The 20,716-nt window shown below is 45.3% G+C and overlaps 1 protein-coding gene across 1 annotated transcript in view; it reads left to right on the top strand.

Moving 5' to 3' along the window:
• The window catches only part of LOC135392056 (glutamate receptor ionotropic, NMDA 2B-like), a 39,998-nt gene that overhangs the window by 2,038 nt on the left and 17,244 nt on the right, over positions 1–20,716 (top strand). The window contains exons 2-3 of the mRNA XM_064622695.1: positions 8,905–9,545; positions 15,416–15,854. Of these exons, the coding sequence (XP_064478765.1) occupies positions 9,018–9,545; positions 15,416–15,854 (967 nt within the window). The 5' untranslated portion in view covers positions 8,905–9,017. The remainder of the gene's footprint in view (positions 1–8,904; positions 9,546–15,415; positions 15,855–20,716) is intronic.

Below are 20,716 nucleotides of genomic sequence, written 5' to 3'. Positions count from 1 at the left end.
TCACTCGAGAATATGGTTGGCTAGGAGCGTGCTATGCGGTGAAGTTCATTTTTAAGAGTGCAGGTAGAACTTTGCAACATTTTAGGCACAACATATATGCGACAACTACACTCTTAAAAATGAACTTCACCGCATAGCACGCTCCTAGCCAACCATAATCTCAAATGATATCGTTATCTGCCCTGATTTGTTGAAAACGGAAGGCGTACGCCTTTTTTGTGACAATTATGAACAGCATAAGTGTCACAAAAAAGGTGTACGCCTCCCGATTTCAACAAATCAAGGCAGATAACGATATCATTTGAGATTATGGTTGGCTAGGAGCGTGCTATGCGGTGAAGTTCATTTTTAAGAGTGTATTACCTCCTGAAAGGAGTAACTGCTCCATTCTTTTTTCTAAGAGTATCTATTCTTCGTATAATTTTCGTCGTATACCTTTACGACCTTTAGATCAAAGACAACGTTATTCTCTTCGGCACGTAATCTTATTTTTAGAAATAATTAGACGTAATAGTTACGTAAGAACGCTGCGCTAATGCATAAAAAAGCTAACAGAGGCCGTATATGGTGACGGCAATGCACGCATCGCACTATTTTGTAAAAAAGGTCGTAAAAGCTCGAAACTACTTCCGATCCTTTGTCATTCCAAAGTTTTACGATGCGCTCTCTCTCCCTCTCCCCCCTCTCTCTAAAGTCCTCTTTGAGAAAGATTTACAGCAGAGAACGGAAACAAGGGAGAAACTGATGTTCTGAGGCTGGAACAACACAGAAGGGACAGATACAAACAAAGCCTCAAATTGCCTAAGAAATCAACGATGAAAGATGAAAGTCACTGAAAAGCAGGCTAACCCTACAGCTGGCTAACCTTTTCAGTGACTTTCATCTTTCATCGTTGATTTCTTAGGCAATTTGAGGCTTTGTTTGTATCTGTCCCTTCTGTGTTGTTCCAGCCTCAGAACATCAGTTTCTCCCTTGTTTCCGTTATCTGCCGTAAATCTTTCTTCTTTATCTTTCTTTATCTTTCTTATCTATCTTTCTATCTGCTTAAATCTTTCCAACGAGGTCGATGATCCGCTATGGCACTGACGGCGTGGAGTCGCCGCGTGAAATCGTGCAACATGCATAGAACATGTCTCACGAACGTCTCAACTGCGTTCCATATTCCATGCACAGTATAACTGTGTATGAATGAACGGGCGTGTTAAGTAGCGGCTCTGCAGAGCACGCTCCGTCGTCTATGCACGTGATGTCTGCATGTAAAAGGCGCCTGGTTGTCACTGAATGTTCTTTTCCGGTAGAGCCGTCCGGCTGTCTGCAGCCTTAAATAGATTAATTAAGGTGCAGGTGAGTCCAACCGGAGAGGAGGGCGGAGAGCGCGAGAAGCACTCCGACTCGTGGGTATAGGAGCGCCACACTCCGCAAAAGGAGATGTCCCGTTTAGTAAAAAAGCAGCGCGCTCCATGCGCCCTGGAGCTGCTACTTAACGCGCAGTGTCCGGCATTGTGCAGTCTGCGCTGCATGCTCTAAAAGAAGAACGTCACCCGGCATGACATGCTCCTACACTCTTAAACCAGAGCTTCACCGCATAGCACGCTCCTAGCCACCCATCATCACGAATGAAAACGTTTTCTCCATTGATTTGCTGAAAACGATGGGGGGGGGGGCGTACGCCATTTTTGTGACAATTAATAAGGCCACAAAATGCCGTTTTCAGCAAATCAGAGGAAAGAACGATTTCACTCGAGATGGTGATTGGCTAGGGGCGTGCATTGCGGTGAAGTTCATTGTCGGCACAGTTCCCCTAGAAGTCGGCCCAGGACGCACATTTCCCCAGGGCGTCAGTCGTGACGTTGCCCACATACGTGAGGCCGACAACGGCAAGCCCTTTCACCATCACCACCACCACCATCATTTTTAAGAGTTGAGTCAACCATCATAACACCGTTCTCGATCTGCCCCGATTTGTTGAAAACGGGAGGCGTACGTCTCTTTTGTGACGCTTGTGCAGTTACGTTAAGTATCACAAAAGGGGCGTATGCCCCGCGCATTCCACGAATCAGGAGTAAAGAAGGAATAGATCGGCTTGCACGCGTTCCACTTGCTGTTGTATCTTTCCATTTTCCCTGTGTAGCATCATTTCTCATCCTTGTTCGTGTCTGGATGGCATGAAAGATAAACCCTTTCTTCATGCTCTTCATCCTCTGCGATGAATGGGCTCCACAACTTGAGGAAAAACGACGTTACGTTTATCCATTTTTTCTCTCATGTGCATCTCCGCCATGAATTTTGTGTGCTATCACAAATAACGTACAAGCGGTCGCGGAGGAATAGGAAATGAGGTTAATAACAACGCTTGTGAGACATTCCGATAATGGGCAAAGGAAGCATCACGAGTAAGAAAGATGAAGAAATGATTGTTTGCGTTTGTTTCTAATCGCGAACAACAACAACAACAACAAAAAAAAAAAGATATGTTCATTTTCATTCCCGCATAACAAATTTAGAACGGTGATCAATTTTACCATTTCTGCATTTGCTATAATGTCCCCGTGTATTAAATATCTGTCAGCTGGGCTCGGAATAATATTGACGTTTGATTGAGTATAGTATTGAGCACTGCTTATCCTATAAAAAAAAAATCGGTAACGGATAAAAATAAACACCCGGTATACAGCGTATTTATGCGAGAAGGCTCCTCGACGGTGACTACCTGGAAAATCTTTTATACAAGGTGTTTGCTCTTACGGGTTCAGAAATTTTATTTCAAGCGAGAGATAAAAGACAAACGAGCGCTACTTTTCAGCTACTTGACTACACTCTTAAAAATGAACTTCACCACATAGCACGCTCCTAGCCAACCATCACCCCGAATGACAACGTTCTCGCTCTAGATTTGTTGAAAACGGGAGGAGGAGCCTATTTTGTGCCCATTATGCACGGCACAAAATAGGCTCCTCCTCCCGTTTTCAACAAATCAGGGGCGAGAACGTTGTCATTCGGGATGATGGTTGGTTAGGAGCGTGCTATGTGGTGAAGTTCATTTTTAAGAGTGTAGGAAACAGGTGCTACTATAGTGAAGCAGTACCTGTTTCTTACTCAAGTAGCAGAAAAGTGCCGCTTGCCTTTTCTTTTATCGCTCGCTCTAAATAACGTTTCTGGACACGTTAGGGCAAACACCCTGTATACGCCGTTTGACATGGTTCATCCAAAACCATCACTACAAAAGAAAGAGCACGATTTCGATAAAAGCCGACACACCCTTCGAGGACGCTGCTTCTTGCTACCACGTGCAAACTGACTAATTTCCTATCCAACATGGCAAGTCAAAGCCTGGCAAGTTCCGCTGAAACGTTCACTTTCCAAACTCTTTTCTCCCATTTCGAACTAAACGTACAAATGCAACGTTACTTCCAATAAAGAAAAGAACAGAAAAAAAAGAGGAAGAAGAAAGAAAAAAGCGCACACACGTGTTGCTATCCTCTTCCAATATCCGTCAGAAATCATCCGATATCTTTCGGAATATATTAGGAAACATTCCGCGTTCCACACGGTTCCTGTTACTGTGGCTTCTCCGCTGGTTGGTCGATACGTATGACGTCACCGTCCAATGCTGCTGCTCCAGACGGAGATGCATGCGCGTTGTAAGTAGTTTAGGCACGCTCCATTTCTTGCTTCCAAGAAGATGACGTCAGAGGTGTGCTATAAGAGCGACGTTGTCCGCTGTGTGTGTGAGTTGAGAAAAAAAAAAAAAAACATTGCAGACGATAAATGTGGATACGATTTCGCTCCGACACGAAATGGGTAAACACCGAGTCTAATACGCTTTTGATCGATATGTTTGCGCAAACAAGCGACCGACGCGGGCGGATTGGGTGGTCGACATCAGATCTGTGTTATCGGAATTGCAGATAGTGTTACGTGTGTAAGCGAGGACTATACGAGTAACTGCGGTGCACTCTTAGAAATGAACCTCACCCCATAGCACGCTCCTATAGCCAACCACCATCTCGAACAACAACGTTCTTTCCCTAGATTTGCGGAAAACGGGGGCGTACGCCATTTTTGTGGCAATTTATGAACGGCGTACTACCACAAAAATGGCGTACGCTTCCCATTTTCATGAAATCAAGGGAATGAGCGATGTCTCTACGTTGCTCATAGCCACAGTTGGTTCGCGGCGCTAACACGTAATTAAATAAAAAAAGCACCTTAGAGTATGGTCGTTGAGTATGCTTCTCTGCAGTACATCTGTGTCCTGCAGGCAAAGCACGCTTTAAGTTGTGATACCTTTTCACGCGCCTGCGAGCAAAGCTGAGAGTTGTTGATTTGCTTGACCTCCGCGACATAATATAGACCCTGTTGTTGTCGAATTCGTTCGTCTCATTCCACACTTCTACTTTGCCCTACTTTCGAGACTTTTCTTTTTACGTAATGGACCCATCCATTTCGCCGTCGGGCTAGCTGTACGTGTTCGCGAATCATTAGATTGAAGGGAGGTAATGCTTTCTCGTCCACCAGGCTAAACTGGCGATACGGCAATCTCGAAAGGAATGCCTATTTCGTCCGCAAATTACATTCTCAGAGTTACGCTCTTGTAATGGAACGTATAAATCCTCCTTCGGCGCGCTAACCTCAAAAGAATTCGGAGAAAAAAAACTCGGGAATGACTATAGAAAGAGGCCCAAATTGATTGGAACGGTAAAAGTCTGTTGGTCTCGCAGAGATTCCAAGACACGACGCTGTCCGTGAATTCACATGAGCGACATTCCCACAGAAGCGAAAGATGCAAAAAGCGTCATAGCTTTCTGCTGTCACGTGAGTACGAGCGCTCAACGTCGTGTCTTCACGTACACCGTGGGGAATATCCTCCTACACAGCCACAAGATATTCCGTAGCAGACGATAGGAAAACACGCTGACGGTGTCGTCTGCTAAATGCGCGGTACGAGGAATATCCTGCTACACAGCCACAAGTTATTCCGTAGCAGACGACAGGAAAACACGCTGACGGTGTCGTCTGCTAAATGCGCGGTACGAGGAATATCCTGCTACACAGCCACAAGTTATTCCGTAGCAGACGACAGGAAAACACGCTGACGGTGTCGTCTGCTAAATGCGCGGTACGAGGAATATCCTGCTACACAGCCACAAGTTATTCCGTAGCAGACGACAGGAAAACACGCTGACGGTGTCGTCTGCTAAATGCGCGGTACGAGGAATATCCTGCTACACAGCCACAAGTTATTCCGTAGCAGACGATAGGAAAACACGCTGACGGTGTCGTCTGCTAAATGCGCGGTACGAGGAATATCCTGCTACACAGCCACAAGTTATTCCGTAGCAGACGATAGGAAAACACGCTGACGGTGTCGTCTGCTAAATGCGCGGTGCGCCACTCACGATATTCCGCACCGTGTGAATGCTCAGCATAACACGGGACGGAACTTCGGCTCTGTGAGCAGTGTTTTCGCTTTTTCTTCCACTAGAATGTTCCGTGAGGATGTCGCTCGTGTGAAATACGCGTTATGACATGCATGGCGTTGTAGGACTCCAACGTGGAAGGCTCGAAATTCTCGGAAAGGATGTTGCCATCATACTTGGCTGCGATGTAGCTTGTTTTAAATGTTGAATCACGTTTAGGACAACTACACTTCTGCGCCATAAAAATACGCGACATTATGCACGAAAACGATGAATGAATCAACGGCTCCCATCTCGCGCATAACTTAAGGTGATGAAGCTGCTGAAGGAAAATTGTTCCCATGTGTACCAGAGTGCAGTCAATTGTGACCCGGCTGGCTCCGTTAAGAATTCTCGAAATTTCAGAGAAGAAACATTGTTTCATGGTTTCAGCCCTCGAATGAACAATAAATAGAACGAATTGGCGTGGCAGTTTATGCAACATTTAAAATGACACGAGAGTACCTCAGCAAAAGCGTATTCACTGGCCTTACAACGTCAGTCACAGCTGATTCAGGACAATCGCGTTTCCCAGGATTCCCGGTGGCCTGCTTACGTGCCCACTAGCTGGCGCCAGGCGGCGGGAGGCAGGAAGCAGCCAATAGGGTTCCCGTACAGAATACAGGAACCCCGTGATAGTCCAATAAGGCCCGAGAGTTACTTTTTTCGCTTATATTTTTTTCCCCAAAAACTTTCCTCAGTAATGTCGGCGCAGGTCCCCCTGAAGTCTGCCAAGGACGCATACTAACCCCTCCCCCTGTCCCCCCACTCCTTTCTGCTGTCCTCTCTCCATCTGTCCACATCTCTACGGTGCGCATAGCCACCGTTGCTTCGCGGCGCTAACACGAAATTTAAAAGAAAAGCGACTATGAGCGATGTACAAACCCGGGGATATAGATGGAGAGAGAACAGCAGGAAGGAGTGAGAGTGGGAGCGTCATGGGAAAGGGGAGACTGGGACGACATCCGTCTGACAATAACTTTGCCGGAAGACTCAAGGAAACCCTCAAAACAACACTGGCAGTTGGTTGGGTTCGAACCCACCCCCTCCGTGTTCTTCGAATGAACTTGAAACCACAACCAACGAGCGTATGCGAGAAACAAGGTTCATAACGAAAGAAAGACGAGAGGATTTAGGGATAAGGGCAGATGGAGGAAAGGAGGAAAAGTTGACACTTCTCCCCACGGGGCCATTACTCACCGAGTGCCATTTATTTTCTTCCGCTGTGCAGGGAAGCCTACCATTGCTAATTGTGGCAGAGATACCTTTGAGGCACGTCGAGGATATGTGACGCCGGGCGAAATCACGTTAATCTTCCTGAACTTTTTTTTTTTTTTTGCTATCTGGTGATTAAGAAATGCTGCCTCACTTTTTTCTTTCTTTCTATGTTTGATGAAAAGAAGATCGCTAAAAGCGACTGAAACATTTTAAACGTGGATAAGTAAGATAGCAACACCCTGCGGATGCGCTACTTCGAGGTTTTCCGCTTTATAGTCTAATCTTCATACTTTTAATCTGTGGGTCGTACGAAATAATCCAGATGCTAAAATATTATTCCAAGTGCCGCACAAATTATTCCAATTATAAAAAATGTAAAAGAAAAACAAAAATACAAAAGAGTCCAGGGATCAGGTGAGCTTATATAAATGCAAAAAGTCAATCCTAGTTCCATTTGAATTAATCCAAGTACCACGAGATTTAAACCGCCTACCACACAAATTAATTAATCGTAACTGTAGCTTTATCTAACACCGACGCCGACTGAAATATTTTCGTATTCTGGTAAACTAAATAAAGGTTTGATGTCATCTTTGTCAAAATCTTTTCCTTTATATATTTCTGATTTTTGATTTGATTTTAATTTATGATTATTTATATATATATTTGCGATTTTGTTACCGCTACTAAGAGTGCTTATAAGAGTGCACTTTTAGCAACCTGAACGTTATGCGCACTAGTTTCTCGCACTTGGATCAACTTGCACCTAGCCTAAAATTTTGACATATGGAATATTTCATATGGCACACTGACTAAAAGCCTTGGATTCAAATCATAGGATTAAAATTAAATGGGATTAATATCGATCCCTAAACATGTGGCGGTTGCTCGCCCTATAGGAAATGGCGCTTCATTTCAAGCGAATTCCTGTGACAGAATAACTGGCGCATACCTGTCCCAGGGAAAATAGTGAGGAACTGTGGGAAAGGGCAGCATGAGCTCATGCTCAGCTAGCAGAGAGGGCGCTCATGTTGAAAAAGTGTCCCTAGCGGAAGTCCATAGAACTATTTTTGTAGCCTCGTCACATTGTTCAATATTCGAGTAGACAGCAGCGAAATTAACTGAAGTTCCAATACTCCACTCCACTCCAAATATAGTATATTAACTGAAGCCCGAGGAAGGAGGAGGTCAAATAAAACGTAGAAGACGAACTATCTTGTGTCTTCTGCTTTTTCGCATCTGCCTTCGAACTTCATGAGGCTCCGCAAATATTCTTCCACTTTTCTTTCCTTTTGCGGAGACAAAGAGGAGACAAAGATGCGTCAGAGGCAAGCGAAAGCCGAAGGAACCCCGAAGGGCTTCAAGTGCTAGACAATTCAAGAAGAACCCATTTGGGTACAGTTGACCGATCTGTGATCGCCTGTGGTTCAATAAGTTCACAGCACTGCCATTGACTTGCCCATGCGCTGCTTCAACTGGAATTTCCAATTGCCGACGATACCACCTTCTGTTTGTGTGCATCGCATCGCCTTTCTTCGTGACACTTATGCTGTTCATAATTGTCACAAAAAAAAGGCGTACGCCTCCCGTTTTCAACATATGAGGGCTGATAACTATATCATTCGTGATGATGGTTGGCTAGGAGCGTGCTATGCGGTGAAGTTCATTTTTAGGAGTGTATAAGAAGCGCTGATGTTTCAACTCACCACCGGAACGTGGTCGGTAACAATCTCGAGAAAGACTTGCATTGGTCCTCCAAAACCGAGACCTCGTCAAAAGTATGGATCACATCACCACTCACTTCACAGATCACGAGGCAGTACTCGTCACTCTAAAGTAGTTATCCATACACTCTTAAAAATGAACTTCACCGCATGGCAAGCTCCTAGCAAACCATAATCTCGAATGATATAGTTATCTGCCCTGATTTGTTGAAAACGGGAGGCGTACGCCTTTTTGTGACAATTATGAACAGTATAAGTGTCACAAAAAAGGCGTACGCCTCCCGTTTTCAGCAAATCAGGGCAGATAATTATATCATTCGAGATTATGGTTGGCTAAGAGCGTGCCATGCGGTGAAGTTCATTTTTAAGAGTGTACATCAGCAATAAAAGTGTCAACATTCACCCACAATAGCTGTCGCTGAAATTCGCGTCACACCACCGTAACCGTCCTGCGATTTTTTTTCCCCACTGTGCTCATCAACCTTTCTTTCTTTTCTTTGAAGGCAACCAAGCAGTCCGATGTAAACGCCGCCGCCGACCCATCACCACTCTGCCGCGCACGGCGGCGGCAACCCATCACCGCTTGATGTCTATCTACACTTCGTAAACAAGCACCATGCACGCATCCACCATCACCATCACACTGCTGGCCGCGGTGCTCCTGGTTGTCCTACCGGACATCCAAGCAGCTCCGGCTGGCATACAGATCGGTCGCCGACCTTCGTACCCTCGGGGTAACCGGCCGAATACCACGCACACATCACAAAAGCAGCCGCCGCCGCTCACCTTCGGTGCCATCTTTCCTGAGACGGCTCTGACCAGTACGCAGAGACGGTACCACCTCAAGCTTCAAGACGGTCTGAACGCCCTGACGAAAGGTCGTGCAGCCAGCAACATGCAGTTTCCCCACAAGTTCTCCATCCAGACGATGGCTGTTCGGATGGCTCTGCACCCGACACCCAGGGAGATCCTGAACCGGATCTGCGACGATCTACTCAAGGCTGACGTGTCGGCAGTGCTCTACCTCACCAACGCGGTCGACTTCGGGTCAAACGCAGCTTCCGTGCAGTATCTTCTGCAGTTGCTAGGATATTTAGGGTTGCCGGTCATCGCGTGGAATGCTGACAACATCGGTTTGGATCAGGTAAGGCTGGAGTGAGAAGCTTGCGCGAATAATCAAAGGCACCAACGGACCTTAAAGGGGTTGCGAAGTATAGAGTAGAGGAGAACGGGGTGAGGTTTGCCTGTCAAAGGGGTTGCGCAAGAATCACACCAGGAGATTAGGTCTTGTGTTCTTAATGTGCCAATGTTAAGCCGCTGTGGCCCTGCGTTCGGAGTCTCCGTCACTCTCTCCCGCTGTCCCCACAGAGATAATACGTATTATCAGCGTGGTGTTATCGTAGAGAACGATGCATGTGCCTCTTGATCTAAAGGTACCCGTCAGCTTCTATAGCAACCGGATGCTCCTCCCCGGGAAAATTCCAAGTCTTGCGTCGCGCTATGTCTTCTGGAAGCACACTTTTTTTTTGTAGATGTCATTATAAAAACAGTGTGCTACGGAACAAAGTAGGGCACTGCGTCTTGAATATGTGGACTACAATGCTGCAAAGAGCGCATGAGACATATGTGGTTATAAAAGGAACCCTCAACCAGTTGAAGTATCCCGAGTGGCTCACAACGTTTGTGCTGTTGTCACATAGAGTTCGTACATGATAATTGTAAAAATGTAAGAATGGTATATCTGTAGGATTTTCTTGGCTCTCGAGAAAAGTAAACTTACGCAGAATTATTATTCTTACGGCTTTGAAAGTTTGGAACTTGAATCACATCGATTCGCGCAGAAAACAGGAAACAGACAGACAACCTCTCTTAACGAAGAACATCCTTCAGAAGCTGACACCGCCTGTAGGAAATTGTTCTAAAGTTTTCAGATTGGTTTTAAATTTTTTTAAACCTCACTCACCCCCCGCCTGAAACTGATATATGGGCTTGAGAGGAGGAGGAGGAGCTTATCAGTTGCGCAATCTTTATTCGATACACAAACGCTTTTAAAGCAACAAGAACGTGATTAATGCGAGATAAACGAGTTCGCAAATTGTCAGTAATGAATTAATGGTGCACCGAGTGATGTATCGCTGTGGAAAGGCTGTTAATGATGAGGTCCGTAATGGATGGCGGTTCCCTGTCGACGCGTTTTTCCTCGCTACATAAAAGCTACCAGAATCATTACCTGTACATTAAAGATACACGCAAACAGCGGGCGATAAGAAAGGTGCTGCTAAATATGAAGCAACAAGTTTGAATCCGCGGCCCCTAACCTCCTTTCTGTTGCAGTGTATTAAAGGAGTACAGAGGGCCATCCAAAAAAAATTCAGATTAAGACATCTGATGAAAGTGTGTGTGTCATTATACCGAATAGCGCGAAAGGTTTTGATGTGTGCAATTACATTGCACACATCACCACCACACCAGAACCAGAAAAAACACACACCAGACACCACACGCACACCAGAAAAAAAAAAAAAACTCACATAAACATAGCTCCGCGCCTTCACCCTTAACTCGCCACTCCAGCTATAACGAGGATGAGGAGGTATGATGGCACGTCACCGATGACGGCATAAGGAGATTCGTTCTGGTTTGCCGGTCAGTGGGGGTCAGCGCCTTGTCTCTTTGCCGCCGTAAACCTGTTTTGCCAGTTTTCCCGGAGAATTGGGGATAGAAGGAGCGGCCGAAGCATTACCGAGCAAGGAGAAAGGCTTTATCAGAACCCCGAACAGCCGAGTAGCAGACGACAGCGGAGTAGCAGACAACATTTCTCTGGGCCAATCAGCGAGCGTTCTCCTTATAGCGTCAGCGCGGGGTTCCAGTCAGATCACAGGCTGCTACTGCTCTTCACCACCATTGCGCACGGTCGCTTTTTGCGGCGTATTTTAAATTCAATTTCTGCGATAATTATGACACTGTGTTGTAAATTACTTCGCATGGTGCATCTTACTGGCCTACTTAACAGTTTTATAGGAAGAAAACTGGGTGTTAAAAATGACTTCTGTGCTACTTTAAAGCTCTTAAACATAGTTGCTTCTCAGCGTAACTGTTTTTCACAATGGCCTATGCGCATGCGCATGACCTCGAGGCGCTGGAGAGGGTTATCTCCGTCTTCACTAGATGGCGCGGTATGGGGACGACAGAAGCGGGGACCAGTGGGGAGACCGCACGAACGGCGCGAGCTCGACGGTCCCACTCCGGATCGGTTTTGGTTCAATTGTTTCTACCCACGTGGATTTTGTTTTGACGCGAGCCGAGCGTGGTTCGCTGGAGTGCCGCTAGGATACGACACGTATGTGAAAAAGGTGCATTGTCATCGGCGTTACACTCTAAGAAGAAGAAAAAAGGTGTGAAAAGGTGGTAGTTACTATGGTTACCACCTAGGTCAACATAGCGTCTGATAAAGGATGGTAAAAGCAATTATCATATATCCAAATTGCTACAAAAAGGCGTACGCCCCCCCCCCCCGATCGCTCACCGACTCAGAAGCGGTAACCCTATCATTCGTATAGGTAGCAGGTAGAACTGTGCAACCATTCCTATTGGTTTTCATAAAGCACGTGACCTGTCCAGCGGTCGTCTCACTGGTGGAGTTCCGGTACCTGCGGTAGTACAAACCAAGCAACAAAAATGGCTAATCTAATAAATTAATAAGATATGTCCCTCTTCGGAACATGGAAGTGCTTTCAAAAGGGAGCCGTGTTATTGAGTGTTCCCCTTTTTTTCCCTTTTTTTCCACACGAGGAAGCTCAACTGTTCCTCTTTGAAGTGGGGTAGGGTCCTGCGGCTGCTGCTGTAGGGAAGCATGCCATGTCATCATCACTTTTCCATCATTTGTTGTTGTTGTTGTTCAATGGGCCAAATACGTCGACCACAATGAACTGAAAGTCCTTGAAGGATAAACTCGTTGCAACGTTGAAATAAACGCGAATCCTTTGGTTTTCAAAAGCAACTCCGATCCTTGCAGTTTCGAAAGGGCTTGTGTCCCTGTAGCCTTCTCAGGTTCAGGGTCGTTTTTAGCCTCTTTCGTATCAGGGCAGGCACCACTTGGATGTCGCGGGTGAGCTCATGTGCATCAGGATCTAAAATCACACGTTGGTTTAGTGGTGCGGACGTCCTTTGTTTTTTATTTTTTTTCTCTTTTGTTACATCTTTCTTGCGTAAATGTCTCCTCCTGTGTATGTGCTCTTTGAATAGAGAACTTCACCGCATAGCACGCTGTGCGCGAACCGTTGCCACGTGCGATAGCGTTATCGCTTCTGATTCGGAGAGATATGGGGGCGTACGCCTTTTTTTGTGTCGTTGTCGAAATTGCCACAAAAAAGGCGCATTCCGGAAATATTCGAATCAGAAGCGATAACCTTATCATTCATGGGAATGTTTGGCACCCAGCGCGCTATGTGGTGAAGTTCTATTTTTAGAGTGTGATGTAAATGTTTAGTAGATGTCTTGTGCGCGCACCTTTGTGCTGTAAGTTCCACACCATACAGAAGGGTGCTTCGTAAGGCGCGTTTCTATACTCTAAGAAGAAAAAAAAAAGGTGTGGAAAGGTGGTAACTTCTACAGTTACCATCTACACTCTTAAAAATGAACTTCACCACATAGCACGCTCCAGGCCAACCGCCATCTCTAATGATATCGTTATCTGCCGTAACGACGATGAAGCGATTAAGCCCCTGATTTGTTGAAAAGGGGAGGCGTACGCCTTTTTTGTGACACTTATGCTCTTCATAATTGTCACAAAAAAGGCGTATACGCCTCCCGTTTTCAACAAATCAGGGCAGATAACGATATCATTAGAGATGATGGTTGGCTAGGAGCGTGCTATGCGGTGAAGTTCATTTTTAAGAGTGTACATTCTCCGTTGGCGGAGAAACACCTCTTTCCCTGCCTCTTTTCTGCTTGTCTTGACTTGTCTCGGACCGTATCGTACATATGAAAAATATGAGGAAAAATATTCGATGAACGAACGCTCTAACGGTACCATTCGTTGCTCCGTTTCACGCACAATACCCGTCCACGGTCACAAAAACACACACTCTGGAAGAAGAAGAAGAACACGCCTCTTCGCGCCCTTTAACCGCACTTGGATCGGTCTCCAAACGGGTTATTTTCTTCCATAAGCCCATCCATCAGCCGGGGTTCTGCTTGCGCTCCGAAACCGTACATAGAAGAAGAGCGTGCCTTTTCTCGGAAACCCACCATCTGATGACCCGATACGTAAATGACGCGGCGAATATGAAAAAAAAAAAAAAAAAAAGAGGGATGGATATCCATGAACGAAATGAGAAATAAAGTGAAAATAAAGTAAAATCACGAAAAAATAATTCGAAAAAATGGAATACGGGACGTCGCTACACTCTTAAAAATGAACTTCACCGCATAGCACGCTCCTAGCCAACCATCATGTCGAATGATATCGTTATCTTCCCTGATTTGCTGAAAACGGGAGGCGTACGCCTTTTTGTGACAATTATGAACAGCATAAGTGTCACAAAAAAGGCGTACGCCTCCCGTTTTCAACAAATCAGGGCAGATAACGATGTCATTCGAGATTATGGTTGGCTAGGAGCGTGCTATGCGGTGAAGTTCATTTTTAACAGTGTACACTCATTCCACGCACGGTGTTCCATATGCCGCAGAAACCCAAAGCGATACTCTTATCTTAAAAATAAAAAAAAACTTTTGAAAGCGTTAAAAACACGAGAGAGAACAGCATGCCCCTGGTGCAGGACATCTTGTAGAGGTACTCGCAAGTGCTTCGTGTCTGGCAACATTGTAATGCCGATGCTGCGTTCTGCGTGGAGCCCGCAGCGTCGTCGTCTACTTGCCATATGCGACCTACCATATGAAAAGACCCGGATCAATATTTTTTGGCAGTGGCGTGTGGTGGCCCAAATGGAATTCTCCTGCTGCCTTTGTCGAAAGCGAGGTTCCGCGCAATTTATCAGCGGATTTGAAAGGAAGCACGAAAAAAAAAAAAAAGTAAACAAAGTTCGCCGAAACCTTGTATAGGGGTCGTCCAGTAGCGAATCGAGAGAGAAATGAACTATGTCGTCTGCCAAAAGACCGCCCTTGTCGACGCTTTTTAGCGCTTTTCTTTTGCATGGTCGCTGGCACGCAGCTGTTTATTATTCAAGAGACTCCCTATAGTGAAAAGAGAGGTCTCAGAATATGTTTATGAACACATATTGATCCTCGTAGGAAAACATGCGCTATGGGAACTGACTTTTTTTTTGCAAATCTTAGCTCTACTATGAAAGATGAAAGTCGCTGAAAAGGCTAGCCAGCTGTATATAGGACTCGAACCCACATCTTCTGGATTACCGGTCTAGGGCTCTACCAATTGAGCTAAGCTAACACGCCCTCTCAGCTACTTCCAGGGTGCGTCATCTGAAGGGACAAACCAGTCACTCTCTCTCACTCATCCTCCTTTCACTCTTACATTTTTGCACACTCATACACACATTTATACGACAGGGATCGACGCAAGCGGCAAATGTTGAACATGAGGGAACTGATGTTCTGAGGCTGGAACAACATAGAAGGGACAATCACATACAAGGCCTCAAGTTGCCTAAGAAATTAACTGTTCATGTTCATCCTAAAAACAGGGCACGCTTGACTTTATGAAGCCTTGTCAAAGTTTCTTTATGGTAGATAGCAAAACTGGGCATAGTAATTTCACAGGTCAAGTACAGTGAACCCTCATTATTATGACCATGGTCGTTCCCGCAAATTTTGGTCATGACGCGGAATCGTCATATTAACGGGGGGGGGGCGGATTTGGAGAGGTTTCACTGCATTGTTATCGGGGGTCATATTAACGAGGGTTCACTGCATCTGTTATTCTCTAGGGCTGATTCACCCTGGCTTCAAGTCAGTTGTTTCGTCAACCTTTCTCTTGTAGCCTCACACGATATATTTATCTATCTAATCAGCCCGATGTTTATCTCTCCTACACAGCGCGTATCATCTCAAGCAAGCGTCCTCCAGCTGGCTCCGTCCCTGGAACACCAAGTGTCCGCCGCCTTCGCGGTCCTCCTGCGTTACGGCTGGTTCCAGTTCGGCATCGTCACCACCCAGCTGGGCGGACACGAGGACTTTGTTAGGGCCGTCCGCAACAAGCAACACGACGTAAGACCTCGGAGTCGATTCGTCATCCTGACCGTGAAGACCCTGAGGGGTCGGACTCGGGACGAGCTACGCGCCGAGCTCGAACCCCTGGCGACGGGCGAGGCCCGGGTCCTGCTCTTGTTCGCCGGCAAGGATGAAGCCCGCGACGTGTTTGCCGCGGCGCACGACGTCCACATCACCGGGCGCAACTTCATCTGGATTGTGACGCAGAGTGTGATCGGTGCCGTGCCTTCCTTAGCTCCGCCGGAGTTTCCCGCTGGTCTCATAGGTACGTCCTCAAGAAATAAGAGAGCTTCGTTTTTTTTACCATAAAACAAAGTACTGCAATAGAATGGCCTACACTCTTAAAAATGAACTTCACCACATAGCACGCTCCTAGCCAACCATCATCCCGAATGATATCGTTATCTGCCCTGATTTGTTGACGACGGGAGGCGTACGCCATTTTTGTGACACTTATGCTGTTCATAATTGTCACAAAAAAGGTGTACGCCTCCCGTTTTCAACAAATCCGGGCAGATAACAATATCATTCGAGATAATGGTTGGCTAGGAGCGTGCTATGCGGTGAAGTTCATTTTTAAGAGTGTAGTGGATGCAGCATCCAGTCCGTGGTAGTACGCTCTTAAAAATGAACTTCACCGCATAGCACGCTCCTAGCCAACCGTCACCTCGAATGGCAACGTTCTCTCGCCCTAGATTTGGTGAAAACGAAAGGCGGAGCCTATTTTGTGTACATTATGCACGGCACAGAATAGGCTCCGCCTTCCGTTTTCAACAAATCAGGGGCCAGAACGTTGTCATTTGGGATGATGATTGGCTAGGAGCGTGCTACGTGGTGAACTTCATTTCTAAGAGTGTGGTACTACACTCTATAAACAGAACTTCACCGCATAGCACGCTGTGCTCCAACCATTGCCAAGAATGATAAGGTTATCGCCTTTGATTCGAAGAGAGAGAGAGGGGGCGTACGCCTTTTTGTGGCAATTTTCATGTATCCAAATTGCCACAAAAAGGCGTACGGCCACCTCTCTCTTCGAATCAGACGCGATAACCATATCATTCGCTGCGATGGTTGACGCACAGCGTGCTATGCAGTGAAGTTCTGTTTTTAGAGTCTATATAGCTCCGGGGGTCACGACAAAGGTAGTAGATTCGAAGCCTACACTGTTAAAACAGAACTTCACCACATAGCACGCCCCTAGCCAACCACCGTACCGAATGATATAATTCTGTGTCATGATTAGTTCAAATCAGGGGGAGGAGCCTGTCTGGTACAAGCATAAAGTGTCCCAGATGGGCGCCTCCTCCCATTTTCAGCAAATAATTGGACACAGAATGATATCATTCGGAATGACAGTTGGCTACACTCTTAAAAACGAACTTCGCACCATAGCACGCTCCTAGCCAACCATCATCCCGAATGACAACGTTCTCGACCTAGATTTGTTGAAAACGGGAGGAGGAGCCTATTTTGTGCCATTATGCACGGCACAAAATAGGCTCCTCCTCCCGTTTTCAACAAATCAGGGGCGAGAACGTTGTCATTCGGGATGATGGTTGGCTAGGAGTGTGCTATGTGGTGAAGTTCCTTTCTAAGAGTGTAGGAGCGTGCCATGAGGTGAAGTTCTGTTTTAACGGTGTACCACCGGTTGTGCTTGCCTCAGAAATTCTCTGAGAATTCCGGCACACTTCCCTGACAAATTTTGGCACAGTTCCAACTGAAGGCGGCCCAGGACGCATATTGACCCTCCTCTCCTGTCCTCCACTCTCTCCTCCAGACACCCTTCCTACTCTCTTCATTTTTGTCACGTCAGTACACCACAGCTCAAAGTCACGGTTGCTTCGCGGTGCTAACAGCAATGCACGGAGTAGTTGTCAGTTCTAAAAATAACGCTGTGCCTACTTGTAGCCTACTGAATGCTTGATCGACATTTAGAAATGTAAAAAAAGGAAGAAGCAGTAACCACGTTGAGCTATCTCGGCATCCATGCAGCGAAACCACTGACATGAAGCAAGTCGAGTGACTAATAGATACTTGTGCCAGCGAAATAATGTCAATTTTTGCTACGGGATGAAATAACATCGAGCACGAAGATAGTCGTGCCCTGCTATTATATATATATCGGCTGGACATGACCATAAGGTAGATCATATAAGATATGCATTGAAGTCTGTTCCCACGGCGCATGTTTTCTTACGAGGATTAAGGTGCATTTCCATAAACATTCTCTGGGATCTCCCTTTTGACTATAGCCACTCTCTGGAATAATAAACAGCTGGCAAAGAAGAAAAGGGAAATGATGTAAAGGAGGAACTGTTGGTAGACGCCGTAGTTCTTTTCACTGTTGATTGAGGCCGTGTTCGTGCGCGTCTTTCTTGCCCTCATAGCCTATATAGGGACAAGAATGAAGTACACGGAACCCTTGCCTATATAGGCTAGAGGCTAGGGTTTTTCGTTGTGAATGGAATGAAGTACGTGAAACTTTTCTCGGTTCGGGGCTTCATTGGGGATTTCGGGAACTGCGTCCCATTTCGATAGGGGATGCGTAAGACTGCACTCTTAGAAATGAACTTCACCGCATAGCACGCTCCTAGCCAACCAAAATCTCGAATGATATCGTTATCTGCCCTGATTTGTTGAAAACGGAAGGCGTACGCCTCCCGTTTTCAACAAATCAGGGCAGATAATGATATCATTCGATATGATGGTTGGCTAGGAGCGTGCTATGCGGTGAAGTTCAGTTTTAAGAGTGTGGCTGCCACAGCGTCATTGATGTCAAACTGAGGTCATCTTGGACCTCTTGAACACAGGTCATTCCTCAGGCTCAGTGATGGGAAGTATACTTGAAGTATCAAGTACTCAAGTACTGATTTAAGCACATTTTTTTAGTGCTTGTACTTTACTTACAGTACATTTCAGTTTGTGTGTTTTGTATTGTACTTTAAGTACTTTTAACCGGTACTTTTCTTTCAAGTGCTCGAGTACCCAATTGGCAATATAAACGCAAGGCCTGGTGGCAAAAGCATTTCTTTCGGTCCATATTAATGAGTCGGCTGTAAACTATCAGTGTTTTCTAGCTATAGCACTTGGCAAAAATGCTATAGCTACAAGCTTTCTAAAGATAACAGTCGAAACATAATTACCTTACGTTTTATCACTACAAAGTGTCGAAACGTTCAGCGATATGATCTAAATTTGTAATGTACTCGATCAATACTTTAAAGTACTTTGCGAATGACTTTGTACTTCACTTTAAGTACATTTGTAGTGTGGTACTTAGTACCGTGCTTAAATTACAACAGGTGCTAGGTACTTGGTACTTTACTTCAGGTACAATTTTGAGGTACTATGCCCATCACTGCTTGCGCTACCTGTAGCGTACTTCTAGTCAGGCTAGGTTAGGTCAGTTTTAAGCTCGGTTGCACAATGCCTCATCCTCCAGTCTTCAATAGAAAAAGCTTGTACTAGGTTTAAGCCTTGGCAGGCCTAAAGGCATGCCTTGCCGTACTGCTGTTCGCTACCGCGAAGCTGAAAACATGCCTGGGCAAAATTGAGCTGCGCGTGCGTTTTCAGTTTAGCATTGCATTCTTCGCCGTTCAAGGGTTCGTGCGGCAGCACCAAATACTTTCACGGCCCACGTAATAGTTCAATGAGCGCAAATGTAAAAAGAAATGCTTTTCAAGTCAGGCCTGTCGGAAACGAAAATTACCTAGTGTTAAGTAATATTGATTGTAGCAGGCAAACGCAGTATGTTTTTATTCGTTACAGATTTTTAATAAAAAAAAAAGCTACGAGACCAGCATAGATACCATTTTTGTAGGGGGGTTATATGGCCAGGCGGACATTTTCTCGTGGATAGCGCTAATAGCTTTTTTATATATATATACATATATAAAGAAACTGAAACAAATAAAAAAGAAAACATCCTGTATAAACCGTACGAATAAATGGTAATAAATAAACCGTACGAAAAAAGATTATCAATCATAGCGTTCCGTTTAGTTCATGACGTCGTAGCGCTTCGACAATTTGCCCAAATTCGCCTGCCCTCTGGCGTCCCAATTACCGTAAGGAGCAAATGAACGGTGGCACGGAAGGGGATGAATCCAGGTCACGTGACTGCCCTAACCCAATCGATGACGCTGAGACACGTTCAGTTAGCTTTTCTTATATAGTGGCGCCACCTTGAGTCCACGTGGCGAAATATTTTCTTCTTGCTATATGCTGGCTTCGGAGTATGTATATATACCCTAGCGCATAGTGGAAAATCAGGATGTCGCAAAATCAATAACTCGTATTGCCGCGTTCACCCCCCCCCCCCCACCTTGTGTGCGTGTGAGCTCATGAGTGTTCTTCTTTCGTTTTTTTTTTCTCCCGGATTAGTTCTCAACCGAGCGGAAATCTTTTAAGCCCTTAAATCCCGAAATACACGTTATGAAACCGGAAAAAAAAAGAAAAAGAAGATGACAAAGCTCTATGGACGAAACACGAAAGAAGGAACAGGAGACACAAAACCACGTATACTTGATTATCTAATATAATCCACCACCGCACGTGCTCTAAAATATGTTAAAATGTATAGCAGAGATTTACTGATTACAAAAGGATTTATTTCGCAGCACCCCGAAGTGGTCTTCGTAGCTTCGATACTATGCAATAAAATGAAACTAGAGTCTGTCCCCGTTTCTCGTTTTCTGTTTTTTTTTTTCTCTCTATAGATATTTGTGATGTGGATAAGTTCAGCCAATGAGAAGCTCACGTCGTGACCCAATGTTAGCTCATTACGTAGCCACGTTGAAGTCGCGACGTATGGACATGCATTGTGGGAGTTTCTCGTTTACTTCGTGTTAACGCCACGAAGCAACTGTGGCTATGAGCAGTGTCGTGGACAGATAGAGAGAGGACACTAGGAAGGAAAATTATAAAAAAAGAAAGAAAAAAAAAAGCAAGCGAGCGGGTGACAGATATTCGTGACGAGAAAACCAAAGAGAATATAGGGGAAAATAAATAAGACGCTTTTTTTATATATCTTATATTATATTTTACTTGACTTTATATTTATTTTTTAGATTATATGGATATATTTTATGGATATTATATTTTATGAATACCAGGAAGGAATGAGGG

The sequence above is a fragment of the Ornithodoros turicata genome, chromosome 4 (assembly GCF_037126465.1).
Source record: "Ornithodoros turicata isolate Travis chromosome 4, ASM3712646v1, whole genome shotgun sequence".
NCBI classification, from domain to species: Eukaryota; Metazoa; Arthropoda; class Arachnida; order Ixodida; family Argasidae; genus Ornithodoros; species Ornithodoros turicata.
This window is presented reverse-complemented; position numbering and strand designations above follow the sequence as displayed.